The 21593-nt window shown below is 41.2% G+C and overlaps 1 protein-coding gene and 1 long non-coding RNA gene across 29 annotated transcripts in view; one reads left to right on the top strand and one right to left on the bottom strand.

Annotated features, from left to right (window-relative positions):
* LOC107311378 (uncharacterized) overlaps positions 1-19701 on the top strand; it is a 20536-nt gene extending 835 nt beyond the window's left edge. The window contains exons 2-6 of one of the 6 annotated variants that reach the window (XR_014944758.1): positions 333-407; positions 2565-2674; positions 14293-14372; positions 15158-15286; positions 17471-19701. This is a non-coding gene — a long non-coding RNA (uncharacterized LOC107311378). The other 5 variants (XR_014944756.1, XR_014944755.1, XR_014944757.1 and 2 more) reach the window with 5 other exon arrangements.
* LOC107311369 (guanine nucleotide-binding protein G(I)/G(S)/G(O) subunit gamma-4) overlaps positions 7582-21593 on the bottom strand; it is a 113469-nt gene continuing 99457 nt past the window's right edge. For 12 of the 23 annotated variants that reach the window (XM_085543345.1, XM_085543348.1, XM_085543351.1 and 9 more), the window contains one exon: positions 19532-21593. In XM_085543345.1, the coding sequence (XP_085399471.1) occupies positions 21455-21593 (139 nt within the window). In that variant the 3' untranslated portion in view covers positions 19532-21454. Of the gene's footprint in view, positions 8338-13632; positions 13739-13908; positions 14009-17586; positions 17625-17700 lie in introns of those variants that run through there. The other 11 variants (XM_085543358.1, XM_085543360.1, XM_015857833.3 and 8 more) reach the window with 11 other exon arrangements.

Genomic DNA, 21593 nt, shown 5'->3' with positions numbered 1-21593 from the left:
TAGGTAAAGTATTTGCACAAATATGCTGTTGGTATTAATGGCTATTTACATTTACCTTGCATTTCAGCAGGTTCAGCTGCAGAAATAACAGCAGGTCCAACAGCTAACGCTGCTGTACATCTGCATGTACTCCTCATACTTAGTTTGTTAGGTTTCCTCCATAGGCAGGTGAGCTGATGGGAACTTAATCATAAACACATCCAGGAGTTATATTTACTTACAGGCAAAACAGAGGATTGTCTTCCTTAATACCTTGCTTTCTATGCAATAGCATAAGCACAATGTATCATTCAGTCAAAACAGACTGTCTTCATTCTGTTCTTCCTGTGCAGATGTACTCTTCTGACATGACACACTCAGACTGGTGCATGTTGGGCACAGGAGCTGGAGAGAGAAGAGACCAAAACGTAAGTCCCCAGGCTGCCTGCAAGCACAAGATGCTTCTGTTCAATTAACATAATGTTTCTGGGTAGGCACTGTCCTTTCTGACACACCAGAACTGCAGTTATGTACCATGATCAGCCTGTCTGCAGCATTCAGATGGTTAATGTTTCTTAGCCCGTGTATGTCATTCTCATAAGCTAAACTCATAATCTGGTCAGATTCACTGTGCGTATTGAGGGTTACCAATCCTTTCCTTAGGATCTCCAGAAGAGATAGATCTTGTTTATTTTCCCAAATGGAAGCAGTGCCTCCCTGCTTCCACGTCAGGGTGAAGTACAGAAGCAGGTGTGTCCCTGGACTCTTCTTGGCTATTAATGGAGTCGGTATATTTGGGGTCTGCTGAGGACAGACAAAGGAATTCCTATGAAAACAGATCTCTGGAAAGCAGGCTGTCTCCCTGAAGGGCTGCCAGCTCATCCAGCCAGCAGCAGGAAAGACAAGTCAACAGTTTGTGACCAGGCAAGTCTAAGGGTTGATGGAGAAAGGAAGAGAGATCCCATTAGAAAGCTTTGCACAGCACACAGTGTGCAGCTGGTGTGGCATCAGGCCTGTGCTCATTTGTACACTGGATAGAAGCAAGTATCTAACAATGTTTTGCCCAGGGCTACTTTCCTTAATAGTCTCCCTAGGGAGACTAACTAGACGCCAAAAAAAGTCCTGAGACGTTATGACTACTGATTCTGCTCTTTGTTCAGAGATTCAAAGAACTAAGAAGGTCAAAAAGGCATCATTTCCTTCTCAGAAACCACACTGACCAAACTCTCCATAGCAATACCGCAGTGCTTCAGGGTTTGGCTGCTACAGAGCTAAATCTCACAATCCCTTCATATAGTTGGTATTAGAACAACCTGTAGCTAGGATCTGTAAGACCCAGCAGAACTAGAGCACTGCGGGGTGCTGTATAAGTTGCACTGGTTTTAATCCAGGGGATTTATTGATTCATTTATTTTTAGTGAAGGCTGTCCTATGCTTTCCAATTGGAAAATGGAGCTTCTTGAAGCTATTTTACTCTGTCACTGTTTGGGCAAAAAAAAAAAAATGTACTTGTTTTCTCTAAAATTGTCGGTTACTTTGCTGACCCCTTTTTTCAACTTAAGTTTTAGCATCTCATGTCCATACGCAGCAGTGCCTTTAAGCTTTGCTGATTTTTGTCAGCAACCAAAACAACACTGCAACTTGCTCTTCTTCCACAATGTTTTCTGTACAGAAGCTTTAATTGTTTTGGCACATGGCTCCAATTTGTGGAAGGAGTCACAGTTTAGAATGGCTTCTCTGAGATCTGGGAGTGCCCTGTAGGATCCTCCTTTCACTGGCACTGCAAGAACCTGACATTGAAACTGCTCTCGCATCATACTCAGACAGAGGTAATTCAAATTCCTCATCTCTTTTTCCTTCATGGAAAGACTGAGCTCCACATTTCATTTCCTCTTCACCAAGGGGACACACGAGCATCCTGGTAACAGCAAATCGCCATGCTTTACTGTACAGGGAGGCAAACAAGAACAATCCTTGTAATCTTGGTAAGAAAAGGTTGTTTGGTTTTATTTTTGTTAATTGGAATCACCCCAACCTGCACAAGAATTTGTTACTACCGCACACAATCATTTTGCAGAGCACCATGGTGATCCAGATCAATACAGCAATAATAACTTCCATTCCTCAGTTAACTCCTTGTCATTATCGCAACAATCAAAAATATAGAAATAGACTCAAAACTGCCTATATGGTAGCAGCAACATATTGACAGGCAAAGAACAAGCAGGGATTTCCTGCAGAGAGCTGGATTAACCTGAAATAGCCAATAACCAGGCAACAGCCAGGCGTGGGTTTAGCTACTTTGTGTCTAGCTAATAAACAGCTATTTTAAACAAGTGGTAGAAAGGCATGAAGATGTGGATATAAGAGATTAGGGGTTCCAGGAAGTCCTGCTGAGACCTATGGCAGCAAGTCTGCTTTTTAAGCACTCGGCTGGCAGAGTTAAGCTGCTGGGGGTGTTACAAGACAGACTGACTACACACTAGTTATCATCAATTTATTATTAACTGTCAGTGGATAGACAGTACGCAGGCTTATTTCTTAAAAATAATTTTACATAACTGGGGGCTCTTCTGCCCACGCAGTGCTTACCCTGCTTAGGATGGATGTGCAAATGCATCAGATGGCTGATTCGTTTGTTGCAGAAGATGCGATGCGAGTGAGGTGGGACCACGAAAGAAACCATGTTACAAGGGTAAGGCAGGTTCATTGCTATCCAGTACTCAGACAGATTGGATTTGTCATTGCCTTGTGAGCTAGCAGAAAAATCATGAAACCAAGTACTGCACATTGCTTTATCCCCTTTGTTTCCGGGCACTTGGCTTGCAAAAGTCACTCCAGTTTGTAGCAGTGAGGAGTTGCAGATGAAGTATGAGCAAATGAGAAATGTTGATTTATATACTGCAGAAGCTAAGCACTCTAGGAAAGCTAGGACTGCAATTTCACCTGTCCTGCTCAGCCTCTGCCTCAGCTTTGCACTGTACTGGGAGTGCTTCCACCCTCTTGTTCCTGCAGGGCACTGGGGAGATACTTTGTGAAGCAATCAGTCATGAACACCATAGCAAAGTCCATCAGTCTGCTTCTGCATTGAAAGCAGATTTTGTAAGTAAATCAGACCTGGGGCTACACAATGAATAAAGACACCAAAACAGGACTGAAAAACTGCTCATTAACTGAGCGCTGCCTTGTGGGAATTCCTGCAGTGTGAGTGTGTAATAGTAGTGCATACAAATTAGAGAGGAAAATGGGAGATGCATAAGCAAATTTAGCTCTGACATTTCTCAAATTAGTGCTTAACTCAGCCACTTTAGTGACCTACATCTAATTTATTTTTGAGCTCAGATGCTGTTTTAATACCCATAAATGTGTTCAGTCCTGTTGCAAACTTTCTTTTTTTAAGCTGATATAAACAGCGCCTATATTTACAGCCTTCTGATTTTTGTCCAGTAGGTACGTTATAGCTACTCTCTATAGAGGTTTCAAGGTTGCACCTTGAAAAATCATCACAAAAATATAGTTATTTTTTGTTTGTTTTTCCTTATAACCAATTTAGCCAGTCTGTATATTTGACTTTTGTGTTTTCCTAAGCCAAGAAGTCTGGAACTAAACTGCTGCAGCACACCTCAGAAGTTACAGGTGTTACCTTACTAAACGCAGACCATGAAAACTGAAGCATTCACTGTCCAGCATCTAATAACTTAAGGTACTCCTTGTAGGCCGTCCTAGTTGAAGCTCGGTATTCATTCCTGTCTCAGCCGATTTGTCAGTGTATCAGTAGGTGGCAGTCACAGACAATTCCACACAATTTCTGCTTCATAAAAAGAAATACAGAGGGGAAAAAAAAAAAAAAAAAAAAAAAAAAAAGCTTATTTGAGGGTAAAGTTGCTCCTTTTTTTGTGTTCACAAACATGAGCAGTGAAAATCTACTTCCCAGCCTCACACTTACATCTTCCTGTAACAGGCAGAAAAGCTCTTCCTGTAACAGTTCTGGTATTTTTAGGTGCACTTAATTTAATCACATCATAATCCTGAATTAAATTAGATGCAAATATGCAATGTATATTTCAAATCCCATTTTCCCCAAAGATTAATTATGCAGATGCTTTTAACATTTCATATAGCACTTCAGTAATTTTGCCTACTGTTTTTCCACACTTTATAGCACTATTTAAGACAGTGAAATGACTTCAACTCATTATTATTACTTATCAATGCAAGAAACCCTTATTTCTTAGAATCTATCCCTTCCCCCACATCTCCTTTAATCTCTTTGAAGAAAGAAATCCAGCTTCTGATGCAGCCCCAAGGATTAGCCATAACCGTGGCACTTCCTAAGACAATACCAATACAGGTTTTTATCTTTGTTCAACAAAAATATAGAAAAATTGATACATCAGGACATTCCAAGGCCCATTTTTTGTTACTCCCTTCAAAAAAGGAAATTCCACTGGATAAACAGTTGCCGCATTAATGTTCCGAACTAGAGTTAATGGCATTGTTATAACTCATTGCAATCAAATGCCACTGTCTCAGTATTCCTGACAGGTCCTTCATTACAGCACCCCTCAGAACCTGTTGGCAACAGCTCCTGCATTTACCTGCGTGTCACTGACAGCAAAGTCTGCATTTCTTTTAATCTGTATCGTGACATAGAATGGCTTACATGTACCTCCATTTGCTCATCTGTTTTCTCCATAATTTCGTGGAGAGGAGCTTAAAAATCCTATTTGCTATCAATAGCCCAGCAGCCCACTGCTAACTTAATGCACAGCATAGGAAACAAAGAAGAGGAAATTATGTATTATAGAGTAGGTGCAACAATGTGATACATGTAACAACAGAGGGACAACACAATAAAAAGTTCCTAAAAGGAAAGAAAGGCCTGCTCACCCAACTCCAGGGAAACCGGGCACCCAGAAAAAAAACTTCAGAAGAGAGAGATAACTCACAGAATCATAGGATGGCCTGGGTTGAAAAGGACCATAATGATCACCTAGTTTCAAACCCCACCCACCCCTCTATATGCAGGGCCACCAACCACTAAACCAAGCTGCTGAGAGCCTCATCCAGCCTGACCTTGAATGCCTCCAAGGATCCTTACCCAGAGGTAGTTGGGCTTGAAATGAGGTCTAAGAGAGATGCAGCCAGGCTCCACTCCTTCTGCTCACACAGCTGAATTGCCTTCACCTGTGCGCCCAGGGCTGACTGGGTCCTTTCCTCAGGTGCTCAATCAGTGGTTCAGGCTGTGACTCAACAGTTACCATCCCGTAGGAAATAATTTCAATGTCAAAATGATTTTACTTTAAGTTCAGTAAAAGTATATTAATATTTCTGTGCCTGAAGTGCACAGTAATAAGACTAGTGGCATAAGAAATAAAACTCTGAGAGCAATGGTTGCAGCACTAGAAGAGTAATTGCCTGGTCTTGTTCTCTCTGAAGGCAGTGGGAACCAAATCAGATAGTTTGATGAGAATAAAAACTTGTTGCTTCTGCCTTGAGAAAACCTTACTGCTGGACAAAGCCATGTTCTGGAGGGCTGTTTTTTTATAGTTTTTTGAAAACATGTTGTACTTCATGAGGTTATATGCACTTATTTGTAGAAAATTCTTCAAGAACTTTTAGGTATTTGCTTGTAGAGTTTGAGGTAAAATGTTTGAGAATGAAACTCAAATAGCAGGTTATGTAAATCAAATTTCAGAACAGCTAGGCTGTTTGGACATTTTATGGTTTGGAAAAGTAAGAGGAAAATACATTCTTTAAGATGTTGATTTTTGGCCCAAGTTGGCATAAAAAACAAACAGATGGTGCCCTTTTCACCAAAGGGACAATATTTTAGTGGTATTCTATTGTAAGGACATATATTCCTACGTGATCCAAAGATGTTAAAATTATTTTGAGCTGCTCATCTTCCAGGTTTCTTTTCCACCATTTTTCCTCCCAGCAGTTTACCAGCGGTATGTATTCATTCAAGGAACTAGCAAATAAGGTGCAGTGATACTGGAGAAGGCTGTCCTGTTCTCCCATGAAGCGTTATTCAGTTTAACTTCTTTAGGTACATCGTAGACATCCGCTATAATAAATACGCAATTTGCAGTACTCAGCATGTTTCATTCCTTAACATCTGAAGAATGAAGCCACCTTAATAGAGATTTTTTTTAAACTCATGAACTGGTGAAAGAAACCACAAACCCAGGAAGCCAGCTATTAAACTTATCAGAGATTCAGTATGTTCACAACCACTTCAAGAAAAGCTTTCTTTTCTTTTTGCAGAAAAACCTTATGTACAAACTGATCAGTCACCTTCCCTCGGTAACACTGAATTTCTGCAGATACAGCTCTTAAAATGAGTGATGTTCAAGGCTATCACAAAATGTTTCAATCTCGGATGTTAATTGGAAGAAGCAAGCAAGCTATTTGCACTACTGTAATAAGCTGCGGCAATTTTGTTATGTTAGACAGGAGTGTTAATGATGAGCCACAAATGCAAGTTTGTACAAAGCCACTGAGAATTAAGCAGTATGTCCTATATTCCTCTCTCTTGCTGTTCCAGTGAAAACCATACATGTGGAAGAACAAATGGAAATGTTGTCATGGTGATCAGAGCAGTTACCGAGTCATTTACCGTGTAGGAAGGATTCCCTAAAGAACCTTATTAAGCATTTTGTTGCTGCTTTTAATAAATGTTTTCAGGAAGCCATTTTTATTTTGCCATCAAAGTAAGCCAAAGCCTGTTTCTCTACCCTCCAAAATAAAGCTGAGCATGACAAGCATCAATAAATATTCTTATTAAAGGTTAGGAACGGGAGCCGAGACAGAGCCTAAACAAAAAGACCTACTCGTGACGTTTGAATGTATTTCAGAATGGTTATTGTGAAACAGCTCGGTGCTAACTAGACTATTGGTGTCCTCGGTTGGCAAATGAATAAACAAACCTGTACATGAAAGGCATCACGAAACTACTGGTTACAAGGAATATGATTCTTTTTTCTAGTAATACTACTACAATATGCAAAAAAATACTAATTTTCAAGGATATTTCATGAATAAACATGTAGGTTCGGTGTTCAATCTGGTGGAAGAGCTAGCCTACAGCAGAACCCCAGGCCAAACCCATCTGCGTGTGCTCTGGTAGATGAATGCAGGTGTCTGCATCGTATTATTCAGGTTATTGGCAAAGAAAGCTAAACCTGCCCAATGAAGACATCTTGTATTTCTTCTGCATAAAACAGTACAACAGGCATTGACAGAAAATGCTAAAAATACACTGAGAGGCAAGAACATGAACTTTGGGCTAAATGCAAACTTCATTCAACAAACCACCAAGTTTTTAGCACCTAAACTGAACATGTAAGCATATCACAAGACTCAGCCCCTCAGCTTGTGTTCGTCTTGCAGGTACTTATGGCACAGAAGGAATCCAGGTTTCTGTTCCATTATGGATGGCTGTTTGAAGCCCTGACTTACTAAGAAATAGAATTTTCTAACAAAATTGTTCCCTGCCTCACCTGTGGGGCCCCTTAGGAAGACATGATACATTACAGTTGAGTTCACTTTCTAAAATAATTTCAGTCATCATCATTCAAAATAAGATGCACGCACCCATGTTTCTCCAAAGTTTTATTGATGCAGTCGTAGTATATAACTATACATCTTCGTTTTACCTGTAGTTACAGTACTTCCTTACTGACATTGTTTTTGTAGCCAAATTTATTACAGCCTTCATAAAACATATTTATAAACATCATTTACTATATAAGACCAACCATTCCAAACATTGTAGATTATTGGCATTTTTCCTTAGTAGTTATTTGTGTGGAAAGATCACACCACTCTTTTTATCTAAAAAATTGGTAAAGGCAAATGAATTAAATTCACCTTCTGAAGAAAATAAGAATGTTAAAAATAGCTTCAGAGTCGGTATGACTCATTTAGGTCTCAGAAAAATCTATGACTGGCAACGGTATCTACAACTCGATACTGTACTACATACTTCCATTAAGAACCATGGAACCCTTATGAAAACTGAAATGAAACCTGTGCATTGGGCTGAAAAATAAGGATTACCTTGATTATTTTTTTTTTAGGATTTTTATTTTATTTATTTATTAACAGGAAATGAACTACCTTCTAAAAACACTGTTAAATATTGATATCTGAGGAAAGTGTGCTAAATCCAAAAGCATGCATCACTGATACCAAATTTTAACATATTTTTAGTGGAAAAGTGACTCAAAGGATGGTGCAGAAGAGTTTCTTCTCCCTGAAGGGATTTTCAGATGCAGGCACTGGAATGATAAGGGGATCTTCTCCAATATGAGCATCACAGTATGCCAGTAAGTCTGCTGCAGCCTTCGATACCTAACAGAAGAGAAAAGAAGAACCATTACAACACTTAAGTCCAAACCAATTGCCAACGTGTAAATATTCTTCATGTAACATACAGAATTGGGAATTGTCTTCAAGCAGTAACTGCTTTACTCTTCATGTTATTAGACACCATAGCTCTGAATTTGCTCTTATTATGCTCCGTAAACATTATGTACGCTTTACCTAACTCAGTCACATGGCATGTTATTGATTTATATGATTAATATTCAGCTTTTCATCTCCATCAGTAGCAAGGTCAGGAGAATATATGTATTGAAATATCCATCTGCCGACTGGCTGTAAGCAATAGGGATTCTCCATGACGCACGTCTCTAGACACATGCCTTCTGAGGCCTTCTGCCTCAGGGCTTATTCACAGGCATCAAGGCAGCAAACCTGGGGAGTTTTCTACAGAATCTCTCTATCCTTTCCCCATCTGGATGCGGAAAAAAAGATCTTGAGGCACGTGAGCATGGAAATGGACTTAAAAAATGAAATAATAAATCAGGAGTCAAAATAATAATTTGTCATAGTTCTCATTTAAGCTAAATGAGATAAATCAGACAATAAATCAATGGTTTGGGGTTTTTTTCCCCACAAGAACTTATGGCATACATATATATATGAATTACTTTTGTTCTATTCCATTCACAAGATATTTACAATTATCTGCATTTCTTCCATTTGTTGAGTTACTGCATTTTCAGTGTTATGAATGAGTGCAGAGAATGAGAGTCTTTACAAAGTCTTTCCTCTGATCACCGTGACAGATTCTCCTAAGTCCAACACTGAAGTCAGAATCTTTGCACATCTATAGCAAAGAGGAAAAATAAATCTGACTCCTGATATTTTTATGATAGGTGTGTCATCACTTTCAGCTTTAGCTTCCCCACACTCTGCTTGCTTTGGCAAAAGCCCATCCCGTGGTAGGCTTCAGATTAGATCTACAGAGTCAATGGGTATAAATCATGATTCACACAACATTTAAATTAACTGCCAGAAGATAATAAGTGACTTTCTATCTTTAAAATACCCACTGAAACGTGGCTTTGTAGAATGCTGAAACCCACAGATTTTCTACGGTTCTATCAATGAGCTGAAGAAGCGGGTGTGTTCAGGTTACTTAAAATTAGTTTGCTATTGAATTAGACTGTGAGACAAAAAGGTGAGCAGAGGTAGAACCATAGTGGCCAAAAGTCTGGGAATGCTATATTCACAATTGTAGATTTACGTGTGAATTTTTAAAAAGCACATTTTCCAAAGAGAAGCACAATGTGGGCTGATTATGGAATTCATATCGAGCCCCAAAAGATCAAAAGACGGCAAAGATGTTGTTCTGTGCTCATGACTTATGGTGACCTCAAGACAATATAAACGAGCAGAAAAGTAACTCACCAAAGAACATAACAAGTTTCCAGTAACTGTAGGAGGGATGTTCACCACAGCGTCTTGGAGAACTATTTTCAGGTAATGGCAGTCACCGGTATATTCATTTTCACTTTCCTATTTCTATCTTTCAAGCTCAGCTGCATTTCTCAATTTAAGGCAGTTCTCTGCTTTTGTTGATTTCTTTGGTCCTGAACTCTCTTTCATACAAACAGAGCAAGTTAAATCCCGAGCCATAGGTGCCCACAAAAGGGTTCGGTGGCATTTACGGTTCTATATCATAAAAAACTTTACTACCATAAAATCTAATGGAGATCTACTCTAGTTCTCTAGGTCCTGGATAATGTATTTATTAAAGATGCTCAGCATACCCATCTTTAACAATTAAGGTACTGAATATGTTTATTGGGAAATATTTTATTCATGAAGCCAACAACTTTTTAAGCAGGCTGATCTAAGACCAACTTTCCCCTAATTGCCATGATTGTTCTACATACGGACAAGCTGCATCAGCTCAAGTATGTTGCTTTGGTTTTTTTTGAAGGTATAAATCCTATAATATAATTTTCTGATTGTTTCTCTACATGTTACTGTGCTTAGTCAACATACAGCAATGAAAAGGATGGTACCGAAGAACATTATCACATTTCTGTACGTTAGCACAAACTCAGCTCCCTGGCCTGTACCAGGCTGTGTATTTTCATCCTTTAAGCAAGAAAAGATGTGAGGAGGAGAAATCCTCCCATCGGGATTACACTGGTTATGAAACTGAATTACAGCAATTTCTTCACTGAAGAACTGGAATAGCTCACGCTTGTGCAGTGAAAAATGACCACTTAGTATGGAGTGTTAAATGAGATGATCACACTGCAGCGGAATTGAACACATTGCCAACATTGCTCGCAGCCACAGGAACCAAATTCAGAGCGGTGGCCAAAAAAATAAAGCGATATACAGTTTTGCCTCCAGTACATTTCCTTCTCAGTGCGATTATTCAGACCAACGGTGGCAAAAGACCTCTGCATTATGCATAATATTAAAGCTACAGCATAGATAGATAGCTTTTTTTAGTATGTGTCAGCACTTGGAGGTAGCCTATTAGCCAACACTATGGTTTGTTACTGCACAAAATGATGTGCTACTCACCCTATTTCTGTCACAAAGAAGTTAAATGAAGTCAAGGCCAGCCTACCACAGCTTCTACTCACCTCTAGGGGAATACTGCCAGGCAGTTTCTGGTCAGCTTTTAGCTAGACTTAAAGTAAAAGCACCTAATTTGAATATTCAAACCAAACTAGCACACATTTATCATTTCAGCTCACCTGCGCAATACAGTTTGCTCTGCAGATGCAAAGTGATTTTTACATACTGCACACTAATACTGAAATATTAGACTCCAGTTTGATTGATGAATTCTAACAGAAAGTCAGCATTTCAGTTTTTAAAACCATTTATAAAAGTACAGGTAGAGAGGATGGAATACATCAGTATCACATCAACCTCACATTTTATAGAAGGATATTTATTCTGTTTAATGATAAATACATTTGGTTGTCAGACTACCAAAAGAAAAAGCAAAACAAAACAAGATGAAAACACTCTACTCTGATGCTTCTGATGCTTAGAAAAATCAGTCTTAGGAGGACTGTGGAATTTTACCATTACATTTTAGAATAACAAAGGTGATAAAAACAGCCAAAGCTAGAACATAATCCTGTTAGCTGCACTAATAATTACAAGCTTCAATGACAGGGCAAAATGCTGCAATTACTATGTCATCTGCCTTGTCATGGATCGTGACTAATTACCATCTCTGCTTCGACACCCACTCTGCTTATCCTTTACATCTAAAACAAAGAGATTCACACACATATATTGCCAGTCCCTCTGCATTTATCTCCCAACACTGTTCAGAATCTGTTAGGAATACTTTCTACCTTCTTAAAGAAAAAAGAAAACGTAGTAATAGCTGATACACTGTGATGTTTAATGTCAGACCACTCCTCCTTGCTTTTCTGCTTGTGAAGGGAAGATTAAATAGCGCTTTATACTTGGGACAACTGTGATAAAGCATCAATATTATCTTTGCTTTCTCAACTTTACAGCTTTGGTAGATGCATTATTCTACAAGTCATGAGGCCATTCTTCATCTGATTTCATTTCATGTTTTCTAGCTTTGAATCTGCACCTCCTGCTTTCCATTTACTGTGTTATAATGCCAGCCATTCCTTCTGCAGAGAAATAAGACAGGTTTGATTTACCATCCTTTGGGATTTTTAAGGTTTATAATAACCGGCCACAGTAATACACCTTTCAGCTACCAATCCACATGCCAATAACTTCATCCTCCTCTTTATAGCTGCCTTACTTCAACACTGAGTTGTTTTAGCGGACCCCCAAAGCACTGCATTGCTTACTGCTCTGAATGGTTATAGGACTTGACTTTAAAGTCAGTAAAAAAAACAAACAAAAATGGAATACAGTAGGGAATGGGTAACTATAAATGTATTTTAACTACAAAACTTTTACTGAGCAGACCTAATTGTTGCAACTGCTGTCCACAGAAAACAATGTACCTCTGTGGTAGAAAAATAAGCTGGAACATTTGATTTCCCTGGTCGATAACACAGGCACTTTGAAAAGTTTAATGTTAACAATGTGGTCCCGTCTACTGTGGGAATAACTACTTGGCTAATAATTTGCAAAAGAGAGTCGGATTAAGTTATTTTGAGGAGACTGATCCTTTGTTAGATGCCTTGCTAGTTTAAGTAGTTGCAAGAAGCCAGGAAAAATAACATTTCTCTGACTTTACAGCTATGATCTGAAAATTCAGATCTCCTACTGCAACCATTTGAATTCTCTTGGCAAAATTCACCAAATACACACATAACTGTTTCAAAGATTAAAAGGAAAACAGATATTGAAATAAGAAAACTAACCTCTTTTCATAATCCCTCGTCTGCTTATTCAAAGACATTCTAGACATCGAGACATCGGCCTTTTGTGGATCATATTTTGTTTGTATTAGTATAATGTAAGCACTGGTTATATTTTAGCTATATGTTATGTTATCATATATTTCAGAATACTGAAACATATTCACTTCTCTAGTGTGTTTTTTGGTCCCAAGCTGAAAGGTAAAATAATTACACTTGTAAGCCAGATGATTGTTAGGTCTTGCTAGCGCCTGTGTTCTTTTTAATTAAACTAGCTGCAAAAAATAACCTATGTAATTCTTACATACGTAATTAAGAATGTCATTATACATCGAACAAATGAAGCTATCTGCATAACTTAACTAATGGAAGTTATAATTTGATTACATAAAAGCAAGTTTTAAATAATCTACTAAAGATCAACAATTCCATTCATGAGAAACTAGCCCACATTTTTCCAGCCTTTCCCCTCTTCCACTCAATAACTTTCCTCCTTGTCACTTCTGTTGTTCACACAGCTGCAACATGACCCAAATCACAGACTAATTCAACTGGAAACTCACCTGCGTGGTTATGCTGAAAAGGCAGATCCATGCTGAAGGAAACAGAAACACCCATCTCTATGAGCGTACATCTATTCTGTAGTGATTTTGTCAAGAGACCATACAAAATATGGATGTGCAAATTCAGCTGTCTCTGACAAGATAACACTAATAACCGAAACAACTGAAATTTATATTTGTAGATACACAAGACTGACAGTTTGTGTCAGTTGTACTAATATTTCTGAGTCATAAATACTGTCTTTCTAATCAGTGAGTTTATGACCTGGTATTGTCTTATTCCTCAACACATGGTTTTGATTTCAGGTGATCAAGTCTTTTTGGAATATTATAAGAAAGTTACACCACAAATTAATTCAAGTGAGGTGAATTCAAGCTATTAACAATAAGCCTACATTTACCTTCATCCTATCCATGTATGCTTCCATTTTCAGTTGCTCCACAGCTTTCCTGGCTTGAGATATATTGGTTGTACTGTTTGACGTTAGTTCCTTCATTTTGTTTTCCCTGGAGAAGGCAAAATTGAGACAGTTTAGAAGCACAGCTAGCAAATACAATTAGCAAGAAGACAGTTATCAAAATCCAGCCATCGCCACCCTACCATACTGGCAATGCCAGGCTTAGGTTAGAAATACAAATCAGATATCATTCATACCTGTTCCCTTGTTTAACAGTACCTGATTGATTGCATCATGCCTTTGCATCTTCAACTACAAGCATTCAGTCTGAATTCTGCAATGTGTAAATGCAGATTACACTGCCAGTATTTCAGTGCAGAAATTGTTACCCTGGTTCAGAGCGCCAGCACGGAACAGCTGTTCACAAACTGACTTTTCAGTCATCATGCAGTTTGGCTCCATACCCTAATTACACTTACTAATACAAGAAGAAGATCAGAAACATGCACAATAATAATGAACGCCACGCTGATCTCACTGAACATCGGGGTACTTTAAGGTAGAGGAAGCGTCAGTATTTTGGCTGTGGAATCAAGTAGTTTAGAAATGAAATAATTGAGATTGAGGAGAAATAACACAGTGGTTTCCATATTTTTCTTGCAGATCACCAATGATGTAAAAAGATGAATAAAACCTTGTATTATGTAGCATACTGTACTGCACATAACTAGGTCAACTGCAGGGTAAGCAAAGAATTTGACTCTGGTACTTATCCTTTGCTTTTTATTGTTTCCTATGGAGATGAACAGATTGAGACAACATCCCAAGTTGGGCTCACCCAGGAATTTCATAGTTAAGAACTCGTTATTCAAAAGAGTATTCTAATGGGCTGGGACAGAAATAAGTTTGACCTTAAATGTACTCTGAGTCAGCTGATATTGTTTTGATTGTTAGTCTGATCATTTACAAATCTGGGAAATTACTACCATTTGTCTGAACGGAAACAAGGAGGACACACAAGGCATTAATATGGGCAAGCATACACATCTGCTCTGATGAAGGGACAGGAACCCTTGTTCTGTACCTCTTCTCATCCTCACTCTCCCACTTCTCTGTTTCACACCACGTTGCCATTTAATCAAGTCTTTTCCAATGTATTCTTACTGCTTCTCCTAGGGAGCGGCTGCAAAGAGTGCTAAAGAAAGCATTCCTGCACCTGGATGTAAGTGCAGCCCATGAGCTCAAGGCAAATGATCCACGCCTAGTTCAAGGAACAGGTATCATAAGGAGTGATACCCATAGGGATTTCAGTTAAGTATTTGATAGCTGTGCTTTTAAGCGCTGTTAGTAGATTAATCTGAAGGATTAGGGGATTATGAAGTGAAGTACTACTGAGGAAGCTTTGGGAATAGTGAGACCATGGCTGGGGAATGAGTGACAAAGGCAGTGGAGGAGGAAGATGTCTCTGTTCCAAAGACCCAGCAGCTCATAGGTAAAGATAACTAAGCTGTTTCTATTCTGCCCTTAGGTGTACTCAAGTAGCAGCATTTCAGAAGTCATCTTGGTCAAGAGATACTTAGACAAAAGAATGTAATTACTGTCTGAACTACACCCAAGCTCAAGCAGCATGATCTGGTCAAAGAGACACCTAATTAAGGTAGGTCAGTATGTGAGTGGTTTTCTTGAATTGCTCCTTCCTAAGGGCATGAGAGCAAGTCAACTTATTACTATTGCAGCCCTCAATGTTGATGCTAGATCAAATAAGATGAATAACCACTCTGGAACCTTAGACTTCCAACCCATGTGCCCTAGGTAGTCTGCAGAGTACTCGTATAAAATTGGGTAGAAGAAATGCTACCTTAAATTATATTGTGTGCCAAAATAATGTACACCAATACAAAGAACACTTTCTGTGCATGTGTATGCTATTTAGATGGAACACAAGTTTCCCCCTGAAATGCACCCTGACTAAAAACTAAAACAGTGTTAGAACACAGGAGCGTTACTTTTTCTTTTGTCTACAATCAGCTAACACATACTCCTCACAAAGCACAGGATTAAATGCACGTGGAAAAACTGGCTTTGCATGAAAGGCAATGTACAGTACAAAAGAAACCCCACAACCAATTCACCAGCCAGTCTTCAAACTGCGTTCAGTATGTTCTGACTAGCAGTGGGCAAGCAGAAAGGCTTTGAGGCAGCCAGAAGAGCACAGAGTTCTGAATTAAAGCTCTTCTCTGGGCTTCCTCTTTGACCCAACCTCCTCGCTTTGAAGGTTTGACCCATTTATAAAGATGAGAACAAACACATTTATCTCTGTTTACAAGATGATTCTCCCACAAACATGAATCACTTAAATGTTATTATCTTCATGGCTGGACTAATAATGACCACAGAGATGAAAAATCCAAGCTAAGTACAGAGGCATGTCTCCATTTGCTGCAGCACGAGTTGAGAGGCAAACAAGAAATCTGATCTTGAATAATGCATTTCAGCTAAACTGAATTAAGAGCCTGGAACTCCATGAACAGCACAGAGGATTCCAGATCTCCTTAGCTTTTCTGGTAAATTTAATCAAACTCTGAAAGTTACACGCACTGGAACAAGAATACATGAGATGTTACTGGTTGCATTGCAGCTGGAGAGAACAGTGTTTCCAGTAATTCCACCTGGTTTTTAAGCACTTCAGTGAAAAAGGGATTCAAGAATGATCACCGTGTCACTGAAGTGCTTTTAAAAACCCAAACCCCGTTTTGTCAAATGATGCCACAACCGTAGTGCATTCTGATACAACAAATGGGGCAAAATGTAGAAGAAAATCTGTATTAATCTAGTAGTCTTATTTCGGGAAGCAATCAGAGTAGAAGGCTTCATAAATAAACTTCAAAAAGGAAAAAGATCTGGCCAAAGGTATTTCAGCCACCGTAGAAAATTTCCGCTTATCCCTATTAAGAGGTTTGTTTCTGCCCTAAGGCACTAACATGCACCATGTTCTAAATCCTGCTCCTATCTTGACCTTTACACACACTTTAATATTTAACCACTGTATTTCTGGAAGTGCTTAGCAGCCATTTAAGTACCAAATCTGTCGTTTTCATATAGACAGTTTGGGTCCTAGAATTTATAAGGCAGGTTTCTCCTGTTTCACATTTCATAAGCTAAATATACCTCTGGTTTCCCTTGTGCACAGATACAATGGACAGCCCTGAGCACTCTTTGTGGCACTCCCTGCAGACACTCAGGTGTTCTCCAGCCCTCTAAGCTCCTGGGATGGCACACTAACATTTGTCCCCTATGTGGTGGCAAGGAATAACTTCTCCCCATCTTTTCAGTTACCTATAAGGCCTCCTCAAACCAGAAAGCGCCCAGCTGCGCTCACCATGTTCATTTCTGCTTGTATTTCCAGCAGTCCCTCATTAAGTTGGATCGATACATAGGTCCACAGGCTCTGATAGTCACCGTAGCTACAGTAACCAAGTTAGTTCCTGCATTTGTTTCTAGGGTAGATTAGACTGTACCCAATAGCACTTCAACGGCCAAACTGTCTCCTGATAACCCAGAAGTTACTTCTGCAGGTTGACCTGGTGTAGGTAAGAGGTGCCATGCGCATTTAGCAAAGCTTCTCAACACTCAGTAAAGAACATGCAGAAAGAATCTGAAGTACTGCATAACACAGAAGCAACATCCAGTTTCAAGCTCTACAGTACAGTTTTCTACACTGAAAGGCTGCACAGCAAGCTTATCTTACACCTCCAAGCACATCCATAAAGCTAGAAGGCTACAGAGCACAACTAAATCTAACAGCCCCCAGCTCAACCTGCCGTATCCTCTTTTACTTCAGCATCAAAAACGGCGGACCCCAAATTACTGAATGTTCCGGCCCTCTCCAGATCTTCCAGGACTCCCATCTCTGCAGATCGCCTTCCCCATGCGATGCTATTCCAGGCACAGACATACCTGGGAACAGCCCCCCAATCGGATGGGATGGCAAACCGAATTCAACATGGCAGAAAGAGCCTGTACGTGTTTACCCACGTGCAAACGCACCGGGCACACAAACAGAACACTCACAGCCTCACAGCTGTTCCGTGCTGACCTGACCGATACGGAGGAGGCTGAGGAATCCCCTCCCTCCAGAGATACTCCGTAGCACCAGCGGAGACGATCACCGGGCAGGCAGCGCTTAGCAACAAAGAGACAACATCACTCATCCTGTGAGCGCGGCCACTTCCCCTCTACCTGCACACCTGCCCAACTTCAGCGGCTCAGTTTCCACCTCACACCGCTCTCCGTGACCCGCAGCCGCCCAGCTCCTCCATTCGCGCTCTGTACGCGGCTCATAACTTGCTCCTCAGCGCTGCTTAAGGCACTCGACAACTTTTAAAGAAACCTATACGTGAAAGCGACCATTCCAGCTACAACAAAGCAGAAAGCCGGATCGCTGCCGAGCAGCGCAGCACCCGCCCCGTTGCCCGCGCTCCGTGTGGCAGCACCGCGCACCCACCCCACGCTCAGCCCCCGGTGGGAAGGGGAACAAGCCGCTTCCCCGCGCCCGGCCCCGCCCCGGGACGGCGGCCTCACTCGGGCGGCTGCGCGGCGGCTCCGGCCCCGGCTGCGGCACAGCCCGTACCTCCCGCTGCGCGCAGCTCCCGGCACACGGCGACGGGCGGCTCCCGGCGGGCGGCGGACCCGGATCCCGCCTCGGAAGCGCCGCTCCCGCCCGCTCCGCCCGGCGGCTCCCGAGCCCGAGCAGCGCGGCGCTGCCCGCCGGCCCCGCGGAGCCGTTAGGCCCTGAGCAGCGGCGCGCTCCGCAGCCGCCCTGCCCTCGCCTCCTCCCCCTCAGCGCCCCGCAGGCAGAGCAGCCGCTGGGGCGCTGCCAGCGAACGGCGCGGAGCGACTGTGTGCGCGCTTCCAGAGCGCGGAGCTGCCACGGCCCCTCCGGCACTGCGGGACCGGATCGCATCGAGAAGAAAACAGATTCTGCCGTGGAAAAAACCCGCGAGTTGCGCTGTCACGGCTAACGGGGCACGGCACGATGAGTCAGCGCCGTGGTGGGAAACCATACACACAGCAAACCTGCCGTAATCGGCGGCACTTCACGCTGCTCACTAAAACATCAGCGGCCCTAAAGACTGAGGCCGTGGCTTTCAGGGTGGTTATTCAGCAGATGTAAGCGGTGCAAAACGCGGTACTGAACGCGTGTAGGTACACTCACAGCCCTACCACCACAAACTTGGGTGTCCTACGGGGAAGTAGGAAAACATCCTTTTGGGACTTCATTATGAGCTTCCAGGGTGAAACACAGCACCCGCTGCCGCCCTGCTCTCACATCCACTCTTTGGTCTCCACAGATACTCAGTATGTGTCAGCAGGCACCATTTCTTTGCACGGAGCAGTTGGAGCCACACCTCTGCTTCTTACTCTCTTCCATGTCAGGCATTATTTTGTCAGATTGCCCCTCTGCTGCCATCAGAGAAACACAATGTGACAGAACATTGGTGGCAAGGTTCAGCCTCCACTGCCAAACCACCAGCACCAGCCTCTGATGTTCTGGGCCAAAATAAAATGGGACGCGTTACTTTTGGAGCAGCCCTTGCAGTTTTCTACTGGACTTCCTTCATTCCTTCTATTTGTTATAAGTTCCCTCTCCCCACTACAAGTGAAAATGTAGCTACTGCACGGCCTTCCCTTTCCCATTACATGTGTCTCCACAGGCGGTGACTGAGGCTCACCATAAAAATCACAGCAACACAATGTAGTCCTCAAACAGAACTTTCCTCCTTCAAGAACCTTACAAGATTAAAGCCCCCAGAACAAGCAGAAAAGGAACTGGAGCAAAGTGCGCAGATATCTGTAAAAGAGAGGCGAAATGAAGCCAAAAACATGGTTCTGACCATCTCCATTTGATACAAAGGTCTGTTTATTACCCAACAGTGTGACAGTGTATACAAAGACAGTGTGGAATGTGAAATTTACAGCAAGTTTCAGTACATCATGCACATCTACTATTGCAATGGTATTTCAATAGTTCCAGAATGTTAAGCTGAATAAATACTCCTCAGTTCAAAAAAATCTTTGACTTAGACATAAAAATATATAATATTGCACTTTTTTTTTCTTTTACAAGGCCAGACATTTTGCATATTGGTTTGTAACAAGTGGAACTTTATAAAAATAGCCTTTGTGAGCAACATCCCAATTCAAGGAGGACAGAAGCTTCCCCAAACCATCACACTTGTATTTTGTCACTTAAGTAAAGCACATCACTTCAACATGAGCCAAGAAGCCTTTCAGGCTGTATTTGGACCTTACATCAACGTTTAGACAGTGAAAAACATGACTACAGCCACCCCATACAACACTGCTACAATAGATGCAGGCTACAATTGAGTTCATACAGCTGCTTGCTTAACTGAACTAATAAACCAATCTGTGACGTGGACTGAGAAGACTTCAGTTTTTCCAGTTTGAAAACCCCCAACATCAGGAAGTTGCAAGAATTTCTATACGTTTCTATATTCATTTGGAATATTCTGAAGGGTACAGTTATCCTGTATGCACGTCTTCACTACCATTTCATAACACAGTACTTGGGAGGCAGATGAGCCTTAGACCTAAGACAGAGCAGTTTGTCTGTATGACAGTAGTGGAATATGTCAGTGATGAAACAGCGAAGGTATGGAGAAGAAAACTACATCGGTTGTGTTGCACTCTTGTACCATCTGCAGGACTGGCAGGCACTCACACAGTGTCAGTCAGGTCTTGAAGTCCATCAGCTTCAATGTTAGTTTTTCTATCTGGCCTAAGAATTCAGATGTAAGCTATTAACAACGGCAGCTTATTTCTGCCTCCCCCTCCCCCCTTCTCAACAATAGCACCTAGGAATAAACAGCATATTTGCACAGTGTACCTATATAAACTGTTCTGAATTACTCAGTGCCTTACAAACATTGATTCAAACACCTTACAGTGCACTGAAATTCAACAACACAGAGAATACGAGCACATCAGTGCCTTCTCCAGTACCGTATTTAGAGCTCAGGATGACAGGCTGTATGACGTATATGCAGTCTGCCACAGGACCGCAATAGCCAGGTGTTACAAACAGAGTTAACGCTACATGGAACACAAAACCGAAACATCATTTAACTATTGCTTGGTGAAGCCGTGAGGTGTCTGCCCATCCTCTTTGTGTCCAAAGACTTTCACACCATCTCAACAGAGAAGACAGCAGGAGTTGCAAATAAAGATGGATCTGATTTTTTTTCCAGTATTACAATAGCATTAAATGGTGCAAAAAGCACCTACTGAGTTCTTTGCTTCCCAAAAAAAGCAATTTTGAATCATCTTGGATTTAAGTTTCGGGTCACTTACCCCAGAGCAAACAACACCACCCCTGGCTCATCAGTTATACACACGCTGATGTTTTTATACATATTTACAGAGCTTCACACTGCCGATATGTTACTACACAGGAGGGAATAACACCACTCGTCCCGTTAGTGAAAGAGTTGCTTCCAAGAAGTGATCTAAAAAAAATACTATTACATTTTGTATTGCAGCATTTTGACTTGTAGGACAGAGCATTTATACGCCACTGTGCTGGTACTGGAGCACAAAACCAGAGCTTCCTGGTGACTCCATACACTTCAGCTTTGTGCATGCAGGTACAATTTATAACTGCCTTAGGCTGCCTTCTGGTTTTCATCTACGCAGCCATTCTAGAGACATTCAAACTATCCCAAAATCCAGTTAATCGAGAGATTCTATAATTTATTGTGGATTTAAAGTGCACGGAGACTTGAACGAGCAGCAAAAGTAGTCATCACCCAGCTGCATAGCTGCTAAGGAACGAATAGAACATGGGTAACTTCAAGCGCTGCTGGTCCTTGCGACACCAAGCTATTACATTCCCATCACTGTTTGCTGTGAACAAGTGATGACCGTCACAGGAAAAGGTAAGG

Source organism: Coturnix japonica, chromosome 3 (genome assembly GCF_054131305.1).
Source record: "Coturnix japonica strain WE chromosome 3, WE-NBRP24, whole genome shotgun sequence".
Lineage (NCBI taxonomy): Eukaryota > Metazoa > Chordata > Aves > Galliformes > Phasianidae > Coturnix > Coturnix japonica.
Note: the sequence above shows the minus strand (reverse complement) of the source record. Positions and strands in the feature narration are given on the sequence as shown.